We start from the raw sequence: 23,644 nt of genomic DNA, 5'->3' as shown, positions 1-23,644 counted from the left end.
TCAACGATTGAACGCATAACTCTGGGTTTAGGAGGCCAAAGCTCAAACCACTGAGCTATCCCTCAGAGCTTGGGAAAATACTGCATTTATTTGTTTCCAGTCTGACCCCTTGAGGGAGCAGTACCACCACAAGACGTTCCACGCAGGCCGTAGGACCACCGGAACCCCTCTAGATTCCAGTATTAGAACCTAGTGGTTGGAGCTCTGCAGGTCCAGAGAGGTTCAAGAATCAAGAAAGGACAATATCTTGGTATGCCTGCTTCCGGTGACATCATTTCCTTACCTCCAACCCTTTCAGGGATTATCCAGGTGTATTGCCCCTTCTGATGCAAGAACCCCATGAGGATGATCCAGGAGCAGCCACAGCTGAGGCTGGAACAAACAAGAAAACACGGATTTGTCACATGCATGGCTCTAATCTCTGGCAGGTCTCCGAAGAGCCAAGCCACTCCTAAAATCTCTGTGTGTTCAGGCAGAAGAACACTTTTCCCATTTTACTGAAGGCCAGGACCACCCCACAGACAGAACAATACAAAGGAAACTGCTCCTGATCTCACTCCCACTGGAGTCAATAGGAATATTCCTATTGTGTTCAATGGGAGTTGGATCAGTTTTTCTATGAGCAGGGACAATATGGTGCTAATATGTCATGCACACTAACGGTGAAGTTTAATAGTGTGGGGCGGCAGTTAACTGAAATGAACTTTAGGTAATGATCCAAGACGTAACAATTTAGAGGTAGGAGAGGAGAAGAAGGAAAGAGAGCATACAGTACAGGAAAGGGGTTTAACAATAGCTGATATACTCATTTGTGACATCAGTATCTTGGCTCAGTAGCCATGGATATCATAAAACCACCATGTACAATTAGACACAATCTGTGATCTGTATTTCATTATACGTCCAGAATGAACACAGCATGGTTATGAAATTCATTCTCCTGCCTTAGAGACCGCATGGTCTTTCCAGGGTAAGGCTGAGGTTGCTGTCTTGTGACAGCAAAAATCTTCTGTTTTCCACCTGGTTTTTACAATCTTGCCAGCATTGAGTTAACTAGTTCGATTTTATTTTTGTATATGGCATTAGCCTTGGGGGAAAAAATAAAACAAAACGAAGAAATGAAACAGTTTAGTACATGCATAAAAACACATAAAATGGGATGTAAACCCATAAAACTGATTAGTGTGCAAATCTGGATATTTTATTAATTAAAAGATAAATGAAATAAATCACATTTTAAATTGATCTCCACATTGTAGCTGTTTTGACCATGTGTGTTTAGAACAGGTTGCAGAGGGTCTTCAGTTGATTTTTATTTTTCACTTTAGTTACAAATTTAAAAGTTTGTATGGGGGGCGGAGGAGAGGATTGGGCCATGGGCAGTAAAAAAAAACAAAACCCAAATCACCACGTTGTTAAAAATCACATGCAATTTCTGATCCCACTTTAAGCACAATGTTCTAAAAGCACCTTTGTTCCATTTGGCAAAAGAAAGCAATAATCCAGGCACCGGTCTTTGCTAGTAAACCAAATCCAAAGAGCAAAAAACCCCTAATCTTAGCAACAACAGGATTTGCCATTTTAGACCGGGAGCTTTGAGCAAAAACAAAACAAAACAAAAAACAAAAACCCACCACTTTTTGGAAAAGTTAAAACCTAAGTAATAACTTTTTCAAAGCGTCTTTTGGGAAAAGAATAAGGGCTTTGCTCCAGCGCAGGTGGATGAGCCCAGACATGTCCCGCACAATGCGGCTTCCTTCAAATAGAAAATTTGTAAAGACTCTTTTTTTGCCCCTCCTGCTAGTAACAACTGCAATGGCTCACAAAAAGGCCTTTATTTACTAAGGGCCAGGTTCTGTGAGATGAAATTAACACTGACACATACCTTACTCTGGGAGTAGTCATAATAAGATCAACAAGAAAGGGATGGAGAATTTGGTCCTTAAGGTATGTATTTATTTTGGATTTGTAATACACATCTGTTGTATGTATAGACTTATCATACACACCTATCACCAGGGTGTGTATACATAGTTATTAAACAATACACAAAGGATGACATTAATTCATGTGCAGTGCACATGCAAGGTCCTATATGCCAGTTATGTTCTGGAATCTGCACTCCACCAGGGGATGAGAGCAGGGTGTCTTCACATTGCGATTTGATGTCCATTCAGATAACCTCGCCCTCTACAGGTCCCTTCCCCATGCATCCACAGGGTTGAGCGGCTTCCCTGCCGGACAACCAGTTTACTCTTGAAGGCCCAATGTTCTTACCTCTCCTGCAGGTTTTAATGGGAGAAAGCCCTTAGATTTTACTCAGCTCTTATTGACTCAGACTCAGGATGAAGTAAAAGCCTCAGGGTCTGTTAGGCATTATTAATAGGCAGATCTAGTATGGCTATTAGGCATAAAACTATTTTCCTGGCTTTGCTTAATCTGTGTTAGTAACCCTGAAAATGACAAGATTTCTCTACCATGTTAAAAGCAAAAGTGAAACTGACTCTAAACAGGCCATGAACCTATCCAGTGACCCTGGCAAGCTAACAGTGAAGTGCCAATAAGTACACCCCAACCTGAATTCAATGAAAGTAGATTAGTTGCATTAATAATCCAAAGTGTTATCCATGACACGTGGATGGACACATTTCTTCTGAATGTATGAGGTTGACTTCTCATCTCATTTACACTGTTGCAACCAGATTATGGTCCATGACGTTTTTTTCTTGACAGCTAGTTTCTCTTGGATTTTATTGTTAAACCTACGTACTGACAGCGAGTCAGTAAATAATCACCTGCACCCCCAGCAAAATAATATTTGGCCTAACCTCGATCAGATTCTTCCAAGATCGGGAGATCATAGGTGTTAGAAAGGGAGAATACCTATTAGAGTTAGATCATTGAATCAATGCATCCTTCCAAGTGCAAGATATAGAACTTGATCTATCTCCCGTTAAAGTCAATGGGAGACTTTCCATGGACTGTGAAAGTAGTTGGATTGGGTTCATAACCCTCGTCTGGAGGACATATGCTGATAAAATGAAATTCTACGTCCTGCTTTGATGGGTTTCTTCTTACTGTCCCTTTTAAAATAAAAAAAAATGCACTGTAACCTGGCTTTCCATTGGAATTGTTTTGCGGAATTTGATGCAGGCGAGATAAAGAGCTGATTGTTACAAGGACTTACTGTGGTAAGCACTTTGTGTTCCCTTTGTGATGTGGGCTTGCCTTCCAAAAATAAAGAGAGCTCCATTTTTCCCATACTGAATATTTATCTTCACCCACAGCCTTGCACATTCTGTTATCTCCCCCACGTGGAACCTCAGCAAAGCACTTAAATCCCGGTGAAATAACTGCACACTGCAAAGAAACAGGATCTGGTGGGGAGACAGCAACTTGCCTGTGTACGGGAACTGTTTGAAATTAAACACTGCCTGTAAGTATGAACATCAAGCCCAGTCTGCAGGGCGGGGGCAGCCCTTTCCCTTCCACTGTGCTGTAAACTGGGGGGAAGATGCATTAGAATTCTTTCATTGAACCCAGCCGAGCTGAGAGGAATGCCACGCACTGCCCTGCATCTCTATGCTGTGACAGCCTGCGGAGAAGGATGAACTGCAATGGCTAGAGGGCTCCCCTGCAGCTGCTGATGCGCTAGTGTCAGACTCCTGTCTGGCAGACAGTCCTCAAAAGTAAAAGAAAAAAAAAAGAGAGAGAGAAATGAATGATAGCGTCTCCCTCACTCTCCTGCCCCCTTCCTCCACTTGGAATCAATTCACATCACCAGGCAAAAGAACATCTGTCTACAGGAAGGAGACCGTGTACTGTTGTCAGTTCTAACAGGTATTAAAATCATTATTATGAGCACACACATCATTATCCGTGGAGTAGTTTGTAAATCCAATCCTGCGGAGCCATCAGGCAGGCCAGCAGTTTCCTCTACGGTAGATTCTACCAGGGATATGATTTTCATCTAACAAGTTCCCAAGCTGGAGGAATATCCATCTGCACCTGCCACTGCTCCCTGAAGTGTGTGCTGCAAGAGTTTACCGTGAGAACTGGATAATACAGTTGCTTGCTTGAGTCTCATGCTGTTTCCTCATCACGTGTCCTCTTGAAAGGAATGGTAATTGTTTAACACAGCAGCCATAGCGCATGGTGCCTTGTGTCAGAAAGCGAGCTGATTGTCTCCAGACTCAAGCTCAACTGAGGTAGAAAATTGTCATTAGTTAGTTGCAGTGATGAGTGAATCCTCCCAAGCGACATAGGGGTGGCTTGTCCTAGTTAGTCGCCTGCGGTGTCTGAGTGTACGGCACCACTGCTATCGAGCTGCAGACTCAGGGATGGTTCCAGACCCACAGGAATATGCATGAATGGGTTGCATTTGTCCTATATGTTGGCACTGGTGGCCAGGACCACATACTACTGGAGATGGGCCTGAATAAAGATTCAAAGACCTCCCTGAACACGGTGGAAGCTGGTGGGCTGATCCAAATTCCGAGACTCCCATCTCTGGAACAGGCAGCACCTAGGAATTCTTCTACCTATCTATGGAACATTTATGGGCCCCATTACCATGGTAGCTGAGCACGTCGCCATCTTAAATGTGCTTATTTTCCCTCACAACGCCCTTCTGAGATAAGGGAGGTGCTCTTCTCCTCATCTGACAGATGGGAATCTGGGACACAGAGGGCAAGATCCTCAAAGGGACCTAGACTCTGCATTGCACCACCTAAGCACAAGGCCCCCTGCTGCCTAGTGGACTCCTCAGCCCTGAGTTAGATGCTCTGGCTCCCTATGCAATGCATGGGCTGAGATTAGCACCTAAGAAAGGGATCCTCAGAAGCCAAGCAGAATGGGTAGCTGCCTAACCTAGACGGGGGAAATGCAGAGGAAAGGGATGAGGCTTAGGGTCCAGATCTCTTTCTCATTGATCTGGGCCTTTGGCACAGGACTGGAGTTGGGCACCTAAGCCAGTTAGCCCTGGGGAAGACGAGACAACCTGCCCCCATTCAATTCCATGATAGCCAGTAGCTCTGGGACAGGGACTTGAACAAAGATCTCCCACCTCCCAGGACAGTGCCCTAACTACCAGCTGTCTCAGTTACTCCTGTTTAAACTGTTCCACTTTGTATTAAATAATTAAACAGTCATTGGGCCTGAGCGGGAAAGTGAGAGATTTGATGCTATAGCCCTTGGCATTTGAGAGACTCCGGCTCAAGTCCCTGCTCCACTAAATATTTAGTTATTGCTACAAACTGGAACAGCTTCAACAGGAAGGACTAATCAGAGCCCACCAATAGCCTAGTAGTTGGGGCTGGGAGGTGGCAGCAGGCTCTGAAGCAGGGTCACCTAGATGAGTGCCCCAACCACCGGCCTATTCTGGGGACATACACACCTCAGCCTGAAAAACAAACTCCCAACCTGCTCATCCCCAGCTGCCTTTTGTGCAAGGTCTGATCTGGTGTCCGTACTGGGTCTGGCTCTGCTGGGGAGATAGGCGGGGAATGCTTCATTTGATAGTTCTGCTGCAACGTGAGCGGGGGCTCCACGCAGCTCATCACCTGTGGGGTGGCATGAGGGCTGAGGCAGCTTTGTGCATGACCACGGGAAGAAAGTCCGGTGCCTTGGGGACTAAGCGCCTACAGGGCTGGGAAGTGCTTTTGAGCATGTCAGTGGTGCCTAAATATTGGACTCAGGCACCTACATAGGCAGTCAGGCACCTAGATACCTTTGTGGATCTAGACTCTGAGAGACTAAGGCCCTTGAGAGGATCTGGGCCCAAGTGACTTGCCCAGGAAGCCTGTGACAGAGAACGGGGATGAACTCAACCCCCCAGCTTGAAAAGCACTTTAAGATCCTCAGCTCTGGAAAATGGAGAAGCATTTTCCAGAGCTGAGAGTACAAGATGAGTACAGGAACTATGTTCTATTCATATCTCTGCAACTGAAACCCTTTTGATCCCCGGGCAAGTCACTTCACCACTGTGTACCTTAGTTTCCCCATATTTAAAATAAGGATAATAACACTGGCTGATTTACCTCCCAGCCATGTTGTAAGGATTCATTAATAAGCTAAAGTTTAGTTAATATTTAATTGCTTTAATATTTCATGTTTAATTAGTAAGAAGGAAATGAGAGACGAGATGGCTCATTGCCTTTGCTGAATATTTTCTGTTTGGGGCCTCCCAGTCTGGGCGCAGTGGTGTTTTGATTGCTGGGTCTGTATTGAATCCCCTGCAGCTGCTAGAGAGCACAGCTATCTCACCTTGACTATGCAATGAGGTGATTCAGGTGGGATTACACACTATGGAGGGAGCCCACATTCCTAAATTCCCAGACCTCTGCTACACCCGGTATTTGGAAGAACAGTGCAGCACCATCTCTCTCTGCTCATCCTTTGACCACTTTAAGAGCCCAATCTAACCCCCACTGAAGTCAAAGGAAGGGCTCCTATTGGCTTCAGCGGGCATTGGATTGGGCTCCTCCATCCAAAAGCCTGCTGCCTCTAATTCTGTGATGGTGGTGGTGTGGAAGCACGCCTGATGAATAGAGGAGGTAGTCAGGATGTTCATGTGCCTACTGGAGCATAATTAATATCAGTCCTCACAGAGCTCTACTGGAAAAGAGAAATAAAACCTGTTAAATAACTTCATGCAGTGATAGCCATTGGCCAGAGGGACACCTGCAGAAACCAGCAGATTTATGGATCCTCTTGCTGCTGGCCATGTCTACACTAGGAGCATTTTGCTGGTCTGGATATACCAGTATACTACACCAGCGAAGTGCTTCTAGTGTGGATACAGATTATACCAGCAAAACTGCACTTTTGCTGGTAAAATTGTCTGCACCCGGATTTTTGGTGGCAAAGCTATGTCAGTCACATGTCACACTTCTTCACACCCAGATCACACAGCTATGATGGCCGATGTCTAGTCATGGCCTGACATTCTGGCCTTCAAGAAAAGAACTGAAGGGATATGAATGGAAGTGATATTTTGCCTTAAAACGCATCTCCTTAAAATAATCTTAATTAATAAATATTAATGTGAGACCAGATCCCCAAATCCAAATAGACCTGAACTTTGGGAGGAACCTTAAATCTGGATCCAAACCAAGATCTACATTTTTAATCTTTAGTTTCAAAGAAATGCAGGAAATGTGTGTGTAAGGTTGGAGATGGCAAACTGTTCATGCCCACCAGCAAAGCAGTGGACAAGGCACAGGGCTGGTAGGCAGAACAACTAGGTTTTGTTTCCAGTTGTGGCCCAGATTTGGTGTGTGACCTGGGGCAAGTCAATTAACCTCTTTGGGCCTCAGGATCTCAACCTATAAAATGGAGATACAGCAAAGAATCCTGTGGCACCTTATAGACTAACAGATGATTTTTTTTTGCATGAGACACTTTCCACACCACTTCCTTCGGATTCAGAGTCCCAAGTGAGTGTTCACTACCTTACAAAACAAACAAACTCTATACAGTCTCTATATATCTTTCTATTTCTTTCTGCTAACAACCAGACTAACACGGCTACCCCTCTGATACTTGACAAAATGGAGATAGTGAAACTTACCCTTCTTTGTAAAGTGCTTTGAGATCTATGGCAAAGTCCTAATTATTACAAATAATTAGGGATTCTGGTTTTCAGTTTCTGCTGGGTTTTTTTAAACCAGATTTTCAGTGTTTATTTCTGGCTACATTATTGTCTTGTAAATCCATAGATAAATTATTTTTGCCAGAATTGTGTCCTGCAGCCATTAAAAGAGAAATCAATTATTTCACTAGGAATGAAATAAGGTAAAAAAAAAAATTGTAAAATGGAAACACATAAAGGGATGAATATACTATAAAAATGTACAGACAGGGATACGTTGTAATAAAGGGGAAAATAGGAATTAGTACATATAAACCTCAGACTTGTTTTTATGAGAATGTGTATTTAATAGACTCCAGATGTTCAGAAAAGAATATCTTGTTATGTTCAAAGGGGTAAAGCCTCTCATACGTGTACATCACCACAAGGAAATTTATCCAGTGACTGACATGTGTCTAAGCAGTCTTTCCAGTTCCTTTTGTGGTTTTGATCTTCTCCCTGTCACCCTAACTCAATAACCCATAACTTTATTCCAAACATGTTCGGAACCCCCTTTCCTTTCCACCCAACTTACTGATTCTTCCCAAGGCCTCCCGTCCTCTAATGAGATGTCAGAAATTTACTGCAGCCAAGTGTATTCACACTCACACCAATTATCTCCCCAGTGCAACACTCTCAGTGTCCTTCGTGGTCTGATGTCTTCACTAGCTAGGTTAGCTCTCTGAATCAGATTGTAAGTTTCTTGACGGAGACAGCACCTTGGCTCAGATCCTCAAAGGTTTTTAGGAGCCTAACGGTCATTGAAATCATTGAGAGTTAGGCACCTAAATATCTTTGAGGATCTGGCCCTTATTTTCTCTGTTTCTGAAGCACCATGCACACCTGGTGTCAATAACACTAATCATGCTCCACTATCAATCCACTTTTTTCCTGTCATCTGGAGCTGTAACCCACAGGGGATGCCTTTACTACAATAACAATGCTCCCATATTAATATTTTTTTACAATCCATCTAGGATTCTCGGCCCGTCTTCTATAAAATATCAGATGCAGCAAGACTATGGATTCTGGGTGCATGCTCAGAAAGGAAACAACCTTGCAGCAAAGGGATCAAAGTGGAAAAAAAAATCTGACAAGGTGCTGAAGGCTGAAGAAAACTAACAAGTGTTGGTGTGAGTTGCTGAGCCAGGTAGGAGGAGATGAGCACAGAGCTGGATAAAGGTATGAGGTGAACAGCAATGAGTTTTGTACATCTGCACAAGTACAGCCACACATGAACGGAAGCTGATTCAGATGATAAACCCTGATCCAGGTGGACATATGGCCCTTAAAATGGTACTGCCAATCCCTCAGGACCAAAAATGAATTTCTACATAAGTGCTAGTTAAGCAAGTTACAACTGGCTGGATGTCGGCTAATAGTTTCATGATCAGAATGGAGGAAAGTGTTTTCTCTCTTTGGGTCAGAGGCCTTTTACTAGGATCCCACTTTTCCATTGTAGTATTTGTATTACCATAGTGCCTAGGGGCCCCACTCATAGACCTGGGCACATTGTGCTAGGGGCTGTACAAACAGAACAAACCCCTGGTCCCTGACCCAGAGAGTTTATCCATGGTCATCTCCCTCCTTCCTGGATTTAGCATGTTTCCCCAACACAGAGATACACAACTCCAGAAGGTTCTATGAAGAACACAATTCTCATCTCACATGCAAGCTGCGCTGGAGAAGCAGCTAATCTTACCCAACATCAGTTGTGTATTTGAAATCAGAGATGTAGGCCACTTGAAGGAAACTATTCTATTCAGAAAAACAACAAGGAGTCCGGTGGACCTTAAAGACTAACAGATTTATTTGGGCATAAGCTTTTGTGGGTAAAAAAACCTCACTTCTTTGGATGCATCTTTAAGGTGCCACTGAACTCCTTGTCGTTTTTGCGGATACAGAGTAACACGGCTACCCCCTGGCACTATTCTATTCAAGTTCTTATACAGTGCCCATCACTGTAGTAATGCGGGGCCATTTTGGTTCAGCTTATGCTCAAAACCTGAGCTGAATATCTGGGTTTGAAAATGACAAGACAATAAAGCTCTACTCTCAGCTCCCAAACATTTCCTCTAAAAGTTCTGTATTTGATTTACCAGCAAGTCTTAAAAATAACGCCCCCCCCCAGCAGAATCTTGTATTACTTCCTTCAACAAGGAACTAAAAGGAATATTCCCACCAGCCCTGATCATTTCTGTCTAGAAGGAAAGACCAATAATGCGCTGCACTGAAACAGAAAAAGGTGTCCTGTCTTTTAAAAGTAAATATAATAATAAGAAGTATGCACTGTTAGCGGTGGAATCTAACAAATCATGCCAGTCCAGGAGAGCAGAGGTTTTCTATTTTGTTTCTTTTACAACTGTTATTATTTTGGGCTGTGTCAAAACAGAAGCAGTGCATGTGTGGTCTGACACCGACGGATCTCACACTCCAGAGACATTCCTGAGAATACATACAGGAGCCACGAAACAGGCGGGGCTCCCTTCCAAACAGCAATCTATAGCCCATTGCAACCTGAGTTATTTATCACCATTACAGCTAAGCCCCACTGGTAAAAGGCTGATCAATATTAATCTGAAGAATAACAGATCAGCTAGAGGGGCTGCAGCAGGAGCTTTTTTTCTTATTAAGGTGCCAGGGATCCTGCCAGCCGCGCTGGGATTTCCCGTGACCGAAGAGGATAGGGAAGGAGGGTAAATCAATGTCCGGCCGCTGCGAGTTTGGTCGTCCCAGGCAAACTCCAGATCCCAGTGAGTTTCCCCCACGCGGGCAGGTCGTTCGGTGGCGCCTCGCCCTTAAAGACACAGCTTGTTCCCAAACCCACCAGCAGCCCCGGCGGGTCCCAGCCACCGGCTCCCGCCCCTGCACGGCGGCCAGCCGGCTGCCGGTCACGATTCCAGATCCCAGGCCCGGGCCCAGCGGGAGCGGGAGGGCAAAGGGAAAAGGCGAGCGGTCTCTTTAAATGCTGGGGGCTGAGCTCTCGCCGGGGAGTCCACAGCCGGATCTAGAATCCCTCCCTCCCCCCCATCGCTCCGGCTCCAGCGCTTGTTGCTCAGCCCGGCTGCCGGGGAGCGCAGCCTGCGGCTGGCCAGTGCGCTGGGGGCGGCGGCCAGGTGAGAGCGGGGAGGGGGGAAGGAGACATGAGCCGGCGCCACGCCTCGCCCAGCGCTAGGAGCAAGGCGGCTGCCGTCCCAGCCAGCTGGCCCTAGCCCCGCGCCCGGGGAGCAGCCGAGCCCTTCTCAGCGCGGTAAGTTTCCGGGCGCCCAGGTGGAAGAGGAGGAGGAGGAGCCGGCGGGAGGGCTCAGGTGCGGGCAGGCGCACCTGGCCGGGCTGCGGCTGGCGGAGGAGGGTGAGCGGTGGCAGCCCCTCCCGCAACGCGGGGGCTCTGGGCGGGATCCGAGCCGGGTTGGGGCTGCAAAGCCAAACATTGCCCCCGCCTCCCCCCCGGGTCCTGGCGGAGCAGCTCCCGGCAGCCTCCAACAGGTGGGATTGCACCGCCCCGGCCGGGCCCCCTCCCGCCCGGCCAACAGGTGGAAATGCGAGTCGCACCCTCCCTGGCTAGTGCGGCTCCCGCTAACAGGTGGCCCTGCCCGCTCCCGTGCGTGCCCCTGCCTGCCCCGCTCCCTGCTGCAGCAGCCTGGGGCTGCCCGCAAAGTCCGGCTCGCGCCTCCTCTGCCCCTAACCCGCTCCCGGGGGCTGCGCCGCGCTCTCCCCTGCCTTTGTCTCTGCCGAGGGACGGCAGGGATCCGATCGGCCGGTGGCCCTGATCCCCTTCGCCTCGTGCCCCCTCTACGCTTAGCAAGCGGAACTGCAGCGTGTCCCCGGGGGCCGCCCGGCTCTGCCGCCTTTGCATTGCACCGCCCTCCCCCCGGTGCACGAAGCAAAGGGATCGGCGCTCACACCCAGCCTCCTCGCTCCCGAGGGAGCAGAGTGTGTATTCCCGTCTTTGCTCTCAGAGCGATGGCCAGGGAGACACAGGCGTTACCAAAGCGGGGGAAAGACCTTACTAGTTCTGCCACGGCACTGAGAAGATCACCGCCAGGGCAGTGAAGTCTGGGGGAGGTGGGGCAGCCCTGTTTCCTTCATCCTTACTCGCTCCCTATTCCTGTGCCTATTGCTGATGGCTGCATGTTGCTTATGGTTGCAGTGGGCATGGGGAACCAGGTGGAGAAACTGACCCACTTAAGCTACAAGGAAGTTCCCACGGCCGACCCGACAGGCATGGACAGAGACGAGGGTCCCAGGATCGGGGTGTCCTACATTTTTTCCAGTGACGATGATGAGCTGGAGCAGCAGCAGCAGCAGGACTCAGTGGCTCAGGATATGGGAGGCGAGCAACCCGTACCGCAGCCCTATGACCCTCGTTTGCAGGAGGTGGAGTGTTCGGTTTATTATCGGGATGAGTGTATCTACCAGAAGAGCTTCGCTGGGGATGATACCGCACCGGACGAGAGGAATGGAGGAGGTGGGGGGCAGCTGAGCACTTATACCCCAGAGAACCTGCTGAACAGATGTAAACCAGGTGACCTGGTGGAGTTTGTGTGCCAGGCCCAGTACCCACACTGGGCAGTGTATGTTGGTGATTTTCAGGTAGTGCACCTGCATCGGCTGGAGGTGGTGAACAGCTTCCTGACTGATGCCAGCCAGGGCAGGAGAGGTCGCATTGCCAACTATTTGTACCGTTACAAGCCCCTGAGCCCGGCCACGGTGGTGCGGAATGCCCTGGAGCAGGTGGGCTGCAAGGATCGGGAGCTGAGCTGGAGGAACTCTGAGTGCTTTGCTGCCTGGTGCCGCTATGGGAAACGGGAGTTTAAAATTGGCGGGGAGCTCCGCATAGGCAAGCAGCCCTACCGGTTGCAGATCCGGCTGGGGGACAAACGCAGCCACACACTGGAATTCCAGAGCCTGGAGGATCTGATCATGGAGAAGAGGAGGAATGACCAGATTGGTAGAGCTGCTGTGATCCAGGAGCTCTCCAGCCATCTGCAAGCTGCAGAGGAGGAAGAGGAGGAGGATGATCCAGGTCCCCAGACTGCTGCTGAGTAGCAACAGCAGCACCATCATGCTGCTTGGGCTGGGTGATGGGGATTAAAACTGAAGGCTGCGAAATTGAGCTGTTATAAGCCCTTCGGGCTGCTTCAGTGCAGCTTCATTCCAATCACATGTGAAAGGAAGGGGGAAAGCTGATTAAGTGTCTGTGCTTTAGTACTTAACTCCTTCAGTGCTTGGTAAATCTCTGACTTATTTGTAGAGGATAAAACTTGGGGAGATTCCACCACCCCATGTGTTACCTTCATCCCCAAACCATCAGCCCCTTGGCGGCCAGCAGGTATGGATCTGACACGGTGCTGAGTTCTTTCAGTTTCTATTGAGTTCAGTGGGAGATGAGGGCATTCAGCACCATTAAGAAGGAGCCAGCACCTCGTAGGATAGGGCCCTGTAGCTCTCAAGTGCATGACTGACTGTCTTAGCTGGGAAATTCATTTCCCCCCACCCCCTTCCCTTGTCTCCTCTCCATGTAGTTATCTTGTGGTTCCTGTTAGCATTACAGCAAGCTATTTACCTTAGTCTGCTGGTGCCAGACCTTTGTGGCTTCACACCCAACCCCCAGTCCTCCAAAGGATTTAAGGGATAAATCCTGGTTAACTTTGTGAAACAGGGTTTGACATGCACAGTGTCATCTTAATTAAAGTAACTTGCAGACTGGCTGGGGGAATCCCTGCCTGCTTGTGTGTGGCTTCCTTTTATGTACAGTGGGCTAAGTTGTCCTGATGGGGGTAGGAAATGGCCCAAAGTGGAGGTTTGCTGTGATCAAGATTGCTGTCTATGCATTGTAATCTACTGAAACCTGTCACTGACACCAGGCTTCACTGCATCAGCATTCATTAGGGGGCTTGATCCTGCTTTCACTGAAGTCAATTGCAAAGTCCCCATTGACTTCTGTGGTGCAGGATTGGGCCCTATAAGCAGCTTCTTTGTATGTTTTTAGTGTGTTTGGGTGAGCTAGGGATAAGTTAACCCTGGCAGGGGTGGTCTAGCATTTTGGCTAAGCCCTACCAGAGGTGGGAGCCTCTAGCCAGTATCAGCACTGCGTCAGTCTTGGTTTAAGGCTATAGTACAAATAGCACTTTGATTTGTTTGCTTAAACAGTTAAACACAGGGAATAAAGCAACGTCTCGAATCCCACTGCCTGGAATATGTGGGCTAGTGATTGACTGGTAAAATTCCTAGTGGTAGGGGTCAGGAGAAGTTGCACACTGTCTTTGCACCATCGTAAACAGTGCTGTAACAGGAAGTGATTGGGGGCGGGGAGGGATGCTGGGGGAGAAGACCAGTATAGAGGGGAAGGAAATACATTCCCTGACTGGGAAGTTACTGAAAATTCAAAGCTGGGGAAATTCTTGGTGTTCTCCCACTACAAATAAATCCCTAATGAAGAGTAAGTTCAAGGTTGTGCTTTGTTTTTGGTGGGTTTTCCTGGTAAGTTGCTGAGTGATGTCACTAGAGAAGGAAAGAGGGAGTAGTCATTCTCCTTGTGTGATCCGTCTCATGAAGGTTGCTTGAGTACTGTACTCCAGTCAACAGATGCATTTGCAGGAGGGCAAGGTGCTACATGTATCTAATATTACCTACCAAAGTAGCAACTCTTTTTGAAATGGATCACTTTTCCCCTAGTCTGCAATGCCTGGTAATACCAGATCATCATGGATTCTTAATCTCTTCAGTGTATATTTTCCTCTGGACTGTTAATATAAACTTCCCTACCCTTTAAAACACAATAGCAACGAAGCTAACCTGAGGATGAGCTAGTTCATTTAAATAGTGGAAATCAATATTTTAAAGTAAACACGCAGTGTAATTAAGCAGTGTATTAAAATGACTCTGTTTTCCCTGCAGTTGTTTACTTCACTGCTTGCAGCATAATTCTACTCTACAATCTCTATTTTTTTTTAAGATTAGAGTGAGAAACCAGTCAATCATAAATAAGCAGATACCTAACCTTGGAGTAATTAAGACTATATGAAGCAGCTTTCATGTGTATGAAAAGAACCTAAGCTCCAAATAGACTTCCATTGTTGTGAATCTTAAGTGGACAATGCAGAGAAGGGTTTCTTTTGTTTCTCCCCCCCCCCCCTTTAGAAAAATTTTGTTCATTATTGGGGGGAGGATCAACTTATGGGGTTACACACTTAAAACCCATTGTACCTTTCCCCTTAATACTTTCTATGCTTTAATTTTAGGATGTGGAATTCTTGGCTCCTACGGAGAATTTGTTAAAACAAAGCTCCTTTAGAATGTTGTAGCTCAGGCTTTTGTACTGATGAAATCTTTCCTCAATATGCAGTTGAGTCATACGCCCGTTACTGTGATCGTTAAACAAACATGCAATGTTGCTCAAGAAGCATGAGAACTATCCATAGCTGAACTGTGATTAGGTTAACATGTGGCTATTTCACTGTTCAGCCACCTTTTAACTGTTTAAGATTGTAACTGATGTATTCCTAAACAGAATGCAGGAGAGCTTCTCTGTATATCAGCTATTCTGAATAGGAAAAGACAGATTTAAGATCACCTAGACCATGAATAAATGTTTAGCTATTGTTCCTAGTCCTAAAATTTTGTACAGAACAAAGTTTATTCACAATGTAATATATATATGTAAAATAATATTTTCTTACAAATATTTTTGAAAGTTAAAAATAATTCCATCATGAGACTCTTACATTTTTGAAAGTAAGTTGTTATGCACATTATTCTGATGTCCTCTGAATGGATTTATTTTTGTCATTAGTGATCTAAAGAAGTTTCTAGGTCCTACAGGATGGAAAGTGCTGTAGATGTCAAACATTTTGTATCGGAAAGGTACTAAACTGGTGTGTGTTTTGTGAAAATGTTTTCCCCTTATGTTTGACACATCAGAACGAACGCTCAAACCTCTCTTCCTTCTTCTCAGACATTTAGTCTGTTTTATTTATAAAAACAAGACAAAAGTTGAGAACTGAGAGCAAAGCCTGTTAAGATCTACCTGAAACTATTTTGTTGTCTCATGTAGTTATTAATGCACACCTCTACCTAGCACACAGCGTGGTACAAATCCACACACAGGCAGATATATTGTGAATCAAGCCTGAGATGTAGTGGTAGAGCTGAGTAGTCAAACATACTAGAGTATTCCTTATCTGCTACTTTTCACCTTCTTTCTTGAGTTCATTGATGCTTATGCTGTGAAATATAGGACATCCCATGTATTCTCTTTGCACCTAGAATAAATATTTGCTTGGCATTAAAACATGCAGCTAGAGAATGGGTGTAATTGGAATACATAAATGTGACCTGCAAATGATTTTTAAGAGGGGATTTATACTCTCTCCGGCTGCTTCATAATATGTGAAGAATGAAAGTTTTGTGTTAAAGCTTTTGCTGCTTCTGCTTTTCCTTACTAAGATCAGCAAGGTCAAGTGTGCTTTTCCTGGGTAGTATTAGAGGATTGCTTTGGAAAGGGCTGGATCACATGTGTATTAAGATCAGTCACCCCTTTGAAGGGATGTCTGTTGAATCTTTAACTTAGATATCTTTTCTCCCAACTGTTGACTAGGCAATGTTATTAAATAGATGCTAACTAGCACAAGCGAACCAGGTTTAAGCAGGCCAGGAGTTCACAGCAGGAGAAGTAATGTAGTTACTCAGCTTTCAGTCTCCTGTGACTTTTTTCCATTTGCCAGAGTCTTCCAGGGTAAACTAGACTGGACTTTCTAGTGTTTATATTTAAAACCAAAAACAGGAAAACACTTTTGTTCAAGCCTTTCAGGCCTTTGTTATACATCAAAGAGAAGGGAACAAAATGAATCCCACTTCTATTTTTCTTTTGCAGGTTACATTTAAAATATAGAAAATGCAGGCCTGATTCTTCTACTGAGCTGCATTAAGGACCTTAATCGTGCACCTAATGTTTAGCTCATTAATAGGCTGCCTTGAAATCATTCAACCCTTAAATTCCTTGCTGAATCTCAGGGCTTGCTGTCCACACTTTGACTCACAGTGGGAGGGGAGCCCTGAGGCTGATGATCTGTTTAGGGATGGGAGGGGGAAGCAAGGGGAAAAAGTCCCATTGAGGGGCATTTTAAAGGGGGAATTTTGCCCAAAGAAGGTGCTGGGGAATCAGGATCATACTGCACAGAATGGACAAAATTCTGCCCGCAGTTGCATCCTGAAATCTGTGGATGGCGCAGGTTCAGTAGAGGGCAGCAGCCTGCCCAGCAACTTACAGTTGTAAATTAGAATGTTAAAATTGCAGAATATCTTCCAAACTCTTCTGTCTGGTCATGCTAGAACCTTCTCTTTGCATTTTGAATACTGAAGTTAACAGACTTCTTTTTTTTTTTTTTAAAGCCTTTTGATCCTGCAAGCACTTAATCATGTATGTGAATTTACTCACATTGAGTAGTCCCATTGCCACTGAGGGAACTACTCTTGAGAGGATCATTATGCCTATAAGTCTACTCTAGGCTCCAGAAGTGTAAATGTGACTCCAGTTAGGAAATACAGATGAGCCATCTATTTCTCCAGACTGTCAGTGTTTTTTATGCAAATACCTTTTTTTTTTTCTTGGAAAAGGCCTAATAAAACCTCCAACTATTCCTTGATTAAGTTGTTCTAAAAACATGATTTAAACAGTTACCTTCCATTAGGAAGGGAAATAAACACACTTAGAACTATTTCAGGCTACCCATTCCTGATTCTCTTTGAGGGCAAAGTATTGATTACAGCAACTCTTCAGAAGTTCGGTCAGGAAGAGTGACGGTCTGCTTGGTTTAAAAAAAAATATATTAGCAATTTCAGAAACTATATTTTCTTACCTGGAAAAAAATATTTTCTTCAGAGTGAAAGAATCCAGACAATGGATCTGAACTCCCAGCTATACACAACACTTTTGTATAAATGAAACACAATGTGTCTTTTTTTTATATAGTATTCAGATTTAATTTCAATGTTTTGTTTCAGTACTAAAATAGGTAACAGATTGGAATACATTTCTCCCAGTAAGATGAAACTTTACATGTGAAAGATTTTTGGTCTTTATGAAAAACTTGTCCCTGGTGCATGTGAGCTTTGTTTGTCAGGTGCTTTGCCACCTGTGCTTTTTGACAATTAGCTGCACCAACCATAATTATTACAGCCATGTGGGAACAAATATTTTTTGAAAGCAGAATTTTAATTTTATATGAAAGATCAGCTATGAAAAATTAAGTAATTGTAGGGAATTGCATAATTTCTAAATGCAGTTTCTTATTCTTAAAGGAATCTACTGTATCACTTATGTACTTTTGTTGAATCAAACAGTCTTATGAACTGAAGTGCAGTGAAAAATCTGATGAGGTCACATCACTGCTGAATAGTTTTTATGCTATTAAAACCACAGACTTGCTTGTAAATTAAAAAAAAAAAATCAGGGTAACTTCAAACATCAGTGGTCCAGACAATTCTTTTCCATTAATGTTGAATTAGAAGTTCTCTCTACCCATACCTGAAGTTTTTATTTAACATTGCAACACTCCATGAAATCATCACAATAACAAGTGTAATCGCAAAGTGATTTTTTTCCCTCCATGAGCAGTCTCTTGTCAGTAAATGTTGAATTGTTAGTGCTAATATCACTTCTTTTCCTGAGAAAGAAGTACAGACTCCTGATTGTACCATTTCCTTCAAAATGAAGGGCATTGCATAGTAACTAAAATGAAATAAAAAATTTATAATATCTTTCAAAATCTCTTCCTTATTTGAACTATATTTGTTTCCTCTTGCTTGTTTGGGAAATTGTTGTGATCTCTCTCTCAAAGTGGATGTAGCTGGTACAAAACACTTGACAATCCAGATGCCTCTAGATTTCAGATAGAAATCAAACCACCCTTGGTCACGCTCTAGGGCTGAGGGAGAGAAGAGTATTCTCTAGATAGGGCCGGATCCCTCAGTTGGTCTAATTGTCTGTGACTCCACTGAATCTGAGGATCTGGCCCATAATCTAATTCTAAAGGTGGCAATGACATCAGCAGAAGATCATATATTTCTTGACACCCATGTGTGTCCTGGCTGCCAATAGCTGTGAGAGTGAGGAAATGGGAGCATATGGGCACTGCCTGAGAGTTTACATGAAATCGTCACAATTGTCACACTAATTGAACATGTCATGGATTTTGAAATGTTGGAGACCTTATGGGATCTGTATTCTTCCCTCCAGTAAGAGTTCAGATCAGGAACAAAAAGTTTAATAGTGAAGGTTATGAGGACTATGCATAATAATAAGCCTTGATATCCCTACGGTGAATGTTCTTATTACAATTTGTCATGTCCTCCACTGCACACGCTAGTAAAAAATTATACAAGTAGTCAAATGTACTTGTTCCTGGTGTCCAGTGCCTGGCTTGAAAGAGTTCTTTTTGTCTCGCACAAATGGACTGAGTCTGGATATACAAGAATGTTTTGTTGAATTAAAGACCACCCATAGTAAGTTTATATGCAACAAGTGTTTTCTGTAGCAAAATGGATCTGATAACCACACTAACAGAAACCTCGTCACAGGATCTCAAGTTGCCCTTGGCAGTCTACATAAAGAATCACAAATACAGTAAAAAAAAAAATGGGATTAAGGAAGGATGGCGCTGGACTGGACCTCAGGAGGCCTGGATTCAATTCATAGCTCTGCTACAGCTTTTTCATGTGTCTGTGAGCAAGTCTCAGGCCCAGGTCCTCAAAGGTATTTCAGTACCTAACTCCCACTGAAATCAGCGAGAGCTGAGCATCTAAGTATCTTTGAGGATCTGGGCCTTAGATAGGGTTGCCAGTTTACATTGGCTATATTCCTGGAGGTTCCCTTACATGCCAAACTTTAAAGACTCCTCTTTAATTCCTGGAGACTCCCGGACAATCCGGGAGGGTTGGCAACCCTAGCCTCAGAGTACAATTTTCAAAGGAACGTAAGTCCCATTTTCAAGAGTGACTTAAGCAGTGAGGAGCCTGCGTCCCATTGAAAGTCTGGGAGCCCTAACATGGGGATGATACGTCCTTTCTCCCATATTTTGCTTTTGTGTCTTTTGACTGGAAGCAGTTTCGGCTTTTTACTCTGTACAGTGGCTGGTATGAGGAGGCCCTGAGATATAACCATAATTAAAAATCAGAATTGCCAGAGGAAAGAAGAACTGTAATGAGTAGGGCCCTACCAAACTCGTGGCCATGAAAAATGCACCACAGACTGTGAAATCTGGTTTCCCATTGTGAAATCTGGTCTTTTGTGTGCTTTTACTCTGTATTATAGAGATTTCATGGGGGAGACCAGAGTTTCTCAAATTGGGGGTCCTGACTCAAAAGGGAATTGTAGGGGGTTATTTTACAAGGTTGTTGTAGGTGGGGTTGTAGTTTTGCCACCCTTACTTCTGTGCTGCTGCCTTCAGAACTGGGAAGCCCGAGAGCAGCGACTGTTGGACAGTCTCTACGCAAAAGAATAAATAGACACAAGTCGGACATCAAGAATTATATACATTCAAAAACCAGTTGTAGAACACTTCAACCTCCCTGGTCACTCAAGTACAGACCTAAAAGTTACAATTCTTCACCAAAAATCTTCAAAAACAGACTCCAACGAGAAATTGAAGAATTGGAATTAATTTGCAAACTGGACACCATTAAATTAGTCTTGAATAAAGCCTGGAAGTGAATGTGTCATTACACAAACTAAAAACTATTTCCCCATGCTAATTTTCCCCCTACTGTTACTCACACCTTCTTGTCAACTGTTTGAAATGGGCCATCCTGATTATCACTACAAAAGTTTTTTTTTCTCCTGCTGATAATAGCCCACCTTAATCAATTAGTCTCATTAGAGTTGGTATGGCAACATCCCTTTTCTCATGTTCTGTGTGTGTGTGTGTGTGTGATATATATACACACACACACATCTTCCTACTGTATTTTCCACTGCATGCATCTGATGAAGTGGGTTTTAGCCCACAAAGCTTATGTTCAAATAAATTTGTTACTCTCTAAGGTGCCACAAGTACTCCTTATTCTTTTGTTGATACAGACTAACACGGCTACCACTCTGAAAGGCTGTTGACCAGGCACCCAGCTCTGAAGGCAGCACACTGCCAGCAGCAGTGCAGAAGTAAGGGTAGCAGACCGCAATCCCCCCTACAGTAACCTTGTGACACCGCCCCCCCACCCCAGCTTCTTTTTGGGTCAGAATCTCTACAATTACCATACTGTGACATTTCAGATTTAAATAGCTGAAATCATGAAATTAATGATTTTTAAAATCCTATGATGGTGAAATTGACCAAAATGGACCATGAATTTGGTAGACCCCTAGTAATGAGGATGTTCTGGATCATGGAACAGGCAACCCAAGTCACAGGATGTGGATTAACTGAGGAATACAGTTTAGCATGCTTGTTACCTGCTTAACCATAGACATTAGATACAAGAGGTCATGCGTAAGGTGCGTAGAGAGCACCTGTGTGGACGCTTGCATGGTGCAAATATCCACTGGGGCAAAATGGCCCTTCATACACATCCATGCACCGCCCATTGAAATCAATAGATAATATTCTTTTCTCTTACCTTAGGACCTCATTGGTTTCAAGGGAGCTGGTAGGAAAAATGTGGCCTACTTGGAGCTGTGCATGTTTTATCTGGGGGCAGAGTTGCACAGAGTTGTCACTGAGGGCAGAATCTGGCCCACAACACTGCACAGATGGAGGACACTGACAATACAAATGTTCCACCCCAGCCAACTACAGCTCAGATTAGAGGATATGCCCACCAACTGGAGAGTGAGTCGGGGGGGGGGGTGATAATCCCTGTTAGAAGCTGAGCTAAAGGCAGGCACAACCCCATTCTCTAATGTGGGTATCTAAAAGTGAGAGTGCCCAATTCTACATTTGTGCCTTCATATGAACACCTAACCAGGTTTAGGTGTTCACTGGATTTGGGTGCCCAAGTCTGAAAAGTCGGCTCATGTCGTGTGAATTAATTAGAACACAAAACACAGGAAAAAGCAGCATAAAATAATTAAATTTAAATATTAAGTTAAATTCATCAGCAGCCTCCAGAGTTGGAAATGACTCTGCAGGGGGAAATACTTAACAGCAGATGAAGGCTGGGTAACCCTACAAATGTGCCTTATTGTATATATTGCCATAGTCCTGCTCCCTGGACACTAGACATAATTATTTTTATTCTGTATGAAAGGAAGACAAGTTGTCTCATATTTGTAATTGAAGCAGTTGCACTGTGTGAGACTCCAGTGCCAGAAGAAAGCTGGCATGTGGTCACCTCTTGGAAACATGCCACCAGAGCAAGATAATGGTGACAGGGCCTTATCTTACTCTGTGCAATTCCTATGAGCCTCCAGGGGGAGACACTGCCACTTGGTGAACTGATTCATTTACTTGCAGTCAGCAATGTAACTAAGGAGCCCATTTGATGTATTTAAAACCAGAACAAGAGACCTTGACTTAGTGCAAATCCCTTACCTTGGATATAAGGCTAGCTATCAACTATGTGTTTCTAAAGTATGGTTCTGCAAAGGATCCATATCTAGATCCACATGAGACCCACATCTGGGGGATAAAAAAATGCAGGTGGCTATTTGGGCCCTGAGTCAACAAAACCTTTAAACATATGCTTAGCATAATTTGGTCCTTTGATATGGTCCCTTGTTACTGTGCAGGGCCCCCCCCCACGTTGCTTATTAAACATTTATATATAGTACAATAGGTGAGCACAATGCAGCAGAGAGTAAATAAAAATATAAGGGTCCCCAAGTCCCACTGAAAGGCATTCGGGCTTGTGCTCCTAACTAACTCCGATGTTTTTGAAAATCCTACTGATAGGCCCTGAGCCAAAGAGCTTACAGCAACAATAGGGAAAGAATTCTTTATTGCAAAATGAAGCCTTCTATTTTACAGCCCATGGCATATAGCTTTTGTAAGAGGGTTGCTTCAAACATCTTTGCCTGAGATATGACAAATTTTCTTTGAAATTTCCCTAGTGGAATTTCTCTTTCTGTGAATAAATAAGTCCTGTTTTGCAGGCAGTCTCCCAGAGGGTTGGAGCACTGCACTGCTTGTGTTAAAGGGACAGAGGAGGAACTATAGTATACATATATTTCACTGCCTAGTGCAGTGAACCCCCCCATCTCAATAATAAATAATATAAGACTGGCCAGATCGGACCAGTGGTCTGTCTACCCCAGGATCCTGTCTTCTGACAATGGCCAGTGACAAATGTTTCAGAGAGAATGAACAGAACAGGGCAATTTTGAGTGAACCTGTTGTCCAGTCCCAGCATCTGGCAGTTGGTGGTCTAGGGACACCCAGAGCATAAGGTTGTGTCCTTGACCATCTTGGCTCATAACTGTTATGAACCTGTCCTCCATGAACTTATTTAATTATTTTTTGCACCCAGTTCTGCTTTTGGCCTTCACAACATCCTATGGCAATGAGTTCCACAGGTTGACTGTGTGCTGTATGAAGAAATACTTCCTATTGTTTGTGTTAAACATGCTGCCTATTAATTTCATTGGTGACCACTAGTTCTTGTATTATGTGAAGGGGTAAATAATACCTCCTTATTCACTTTCGCCATACCTACCATAACTCCCCTTCCCTCCCCCCGTCTCTTTTCTCAGCTGACCAGTCCGAGTCTTTTTAATCTCTCCTCATACGGAAGCTGTGCCATACCCATAATAATTTTTGTCACCCTTCACTGTACTTTTTCCAATTCTAATATATTTTGTTTGAGATGAGGCGACCAGAACAGCATGCAATATTCAAGGTGGGGCTGTACCATGGATTTATGTAGTGGCATTATGGTATTTTCTGTTTTATTATCTATCCCTTTCCTAATGGTTCCTAACATTCTGCTGAACACTGAGGGCATGTTTTCAGAGAACTATCCATAATTACTCCAAAATCCCTTTCTTGAGAGCTAACAGCTAATTTAGACCCCATCATTTTG

General features: G+C 44.4%; 1 protein-coding gene across 4 annotated transcripts; it reads left to right on the top strand.

Annotated features, from left to right (window-relative positions):
• Positions 1-10,293: 10,293 nt before the first annotated feature.
• On the top strand, positions 10,294-18,391 carry LRATD2 (LRAT domain containing 2). Of its 4 annotated transcripts, none has more exons than XM_039527411.1 (2): positions 10,294-10,383; positions 11,781-18,391. In XM_039527411.1, the coding sequence occupies exons 1-2, from the start codon at positions 10,335-10,337 to the stop codon at positions 12,677-12,679; spliced, it is 948 nt and encodes a 315-aa protein (XP_039383345.1). In that variant the 5' UTR covers positions 10,294-10,334; the 3' UTR covers positions 12,680-18,391. The 4 variants fall into 4 exon arrangements, with proteins under 4 accessions (XP_039383345.1, XP_039383346.1, XP_039383344.1 ...); XM_039527412.1 differs by lacking the exon at positions 10,294-10,383 and adding an exon at positions 10,619-10,880; XM_039527410.1 differs by lacking the exon at positions 10,294-10,383 and adding an exon at positions 10,623-10,746.
• The last annotated feature ends 5,253 nt before the right edge of the window (positions 18,392-23,644 follow it).

This window comes from Mauremys reevesii, linkage group 2 (assembly GCF_016161935.1).
Source record: "Mauremys reevesii isolate NIE-2019 linkage group 2, ASM1616193v1, whole genome shotgun sequence".
Lineage (NCBI taxonomy): Eukaryota > Metazoa > Chordata > Testudines > Geoemydidae > Mauremys > Mauremys reevesii.
This window is presented reverse-complemented; position numbering and strand designations above follow the sequence as displayed.

Coding starts and splice junctions, on each gene's coding strand:
- LRATD2 (XM_039527411.1), top strand. CDS start 10,335: ATGTCCGGCCGCTGCGAGTTTGGTCGTCCCAGGCAAACTCCAGATCCC. Junction 10,384..11,780: donor CAGGCAAACTCCAGATCCCA/GTGAGTTTCCCC, acceptor TTATGGTTGCAG/TGGGCATGGGGAACCAGGTG.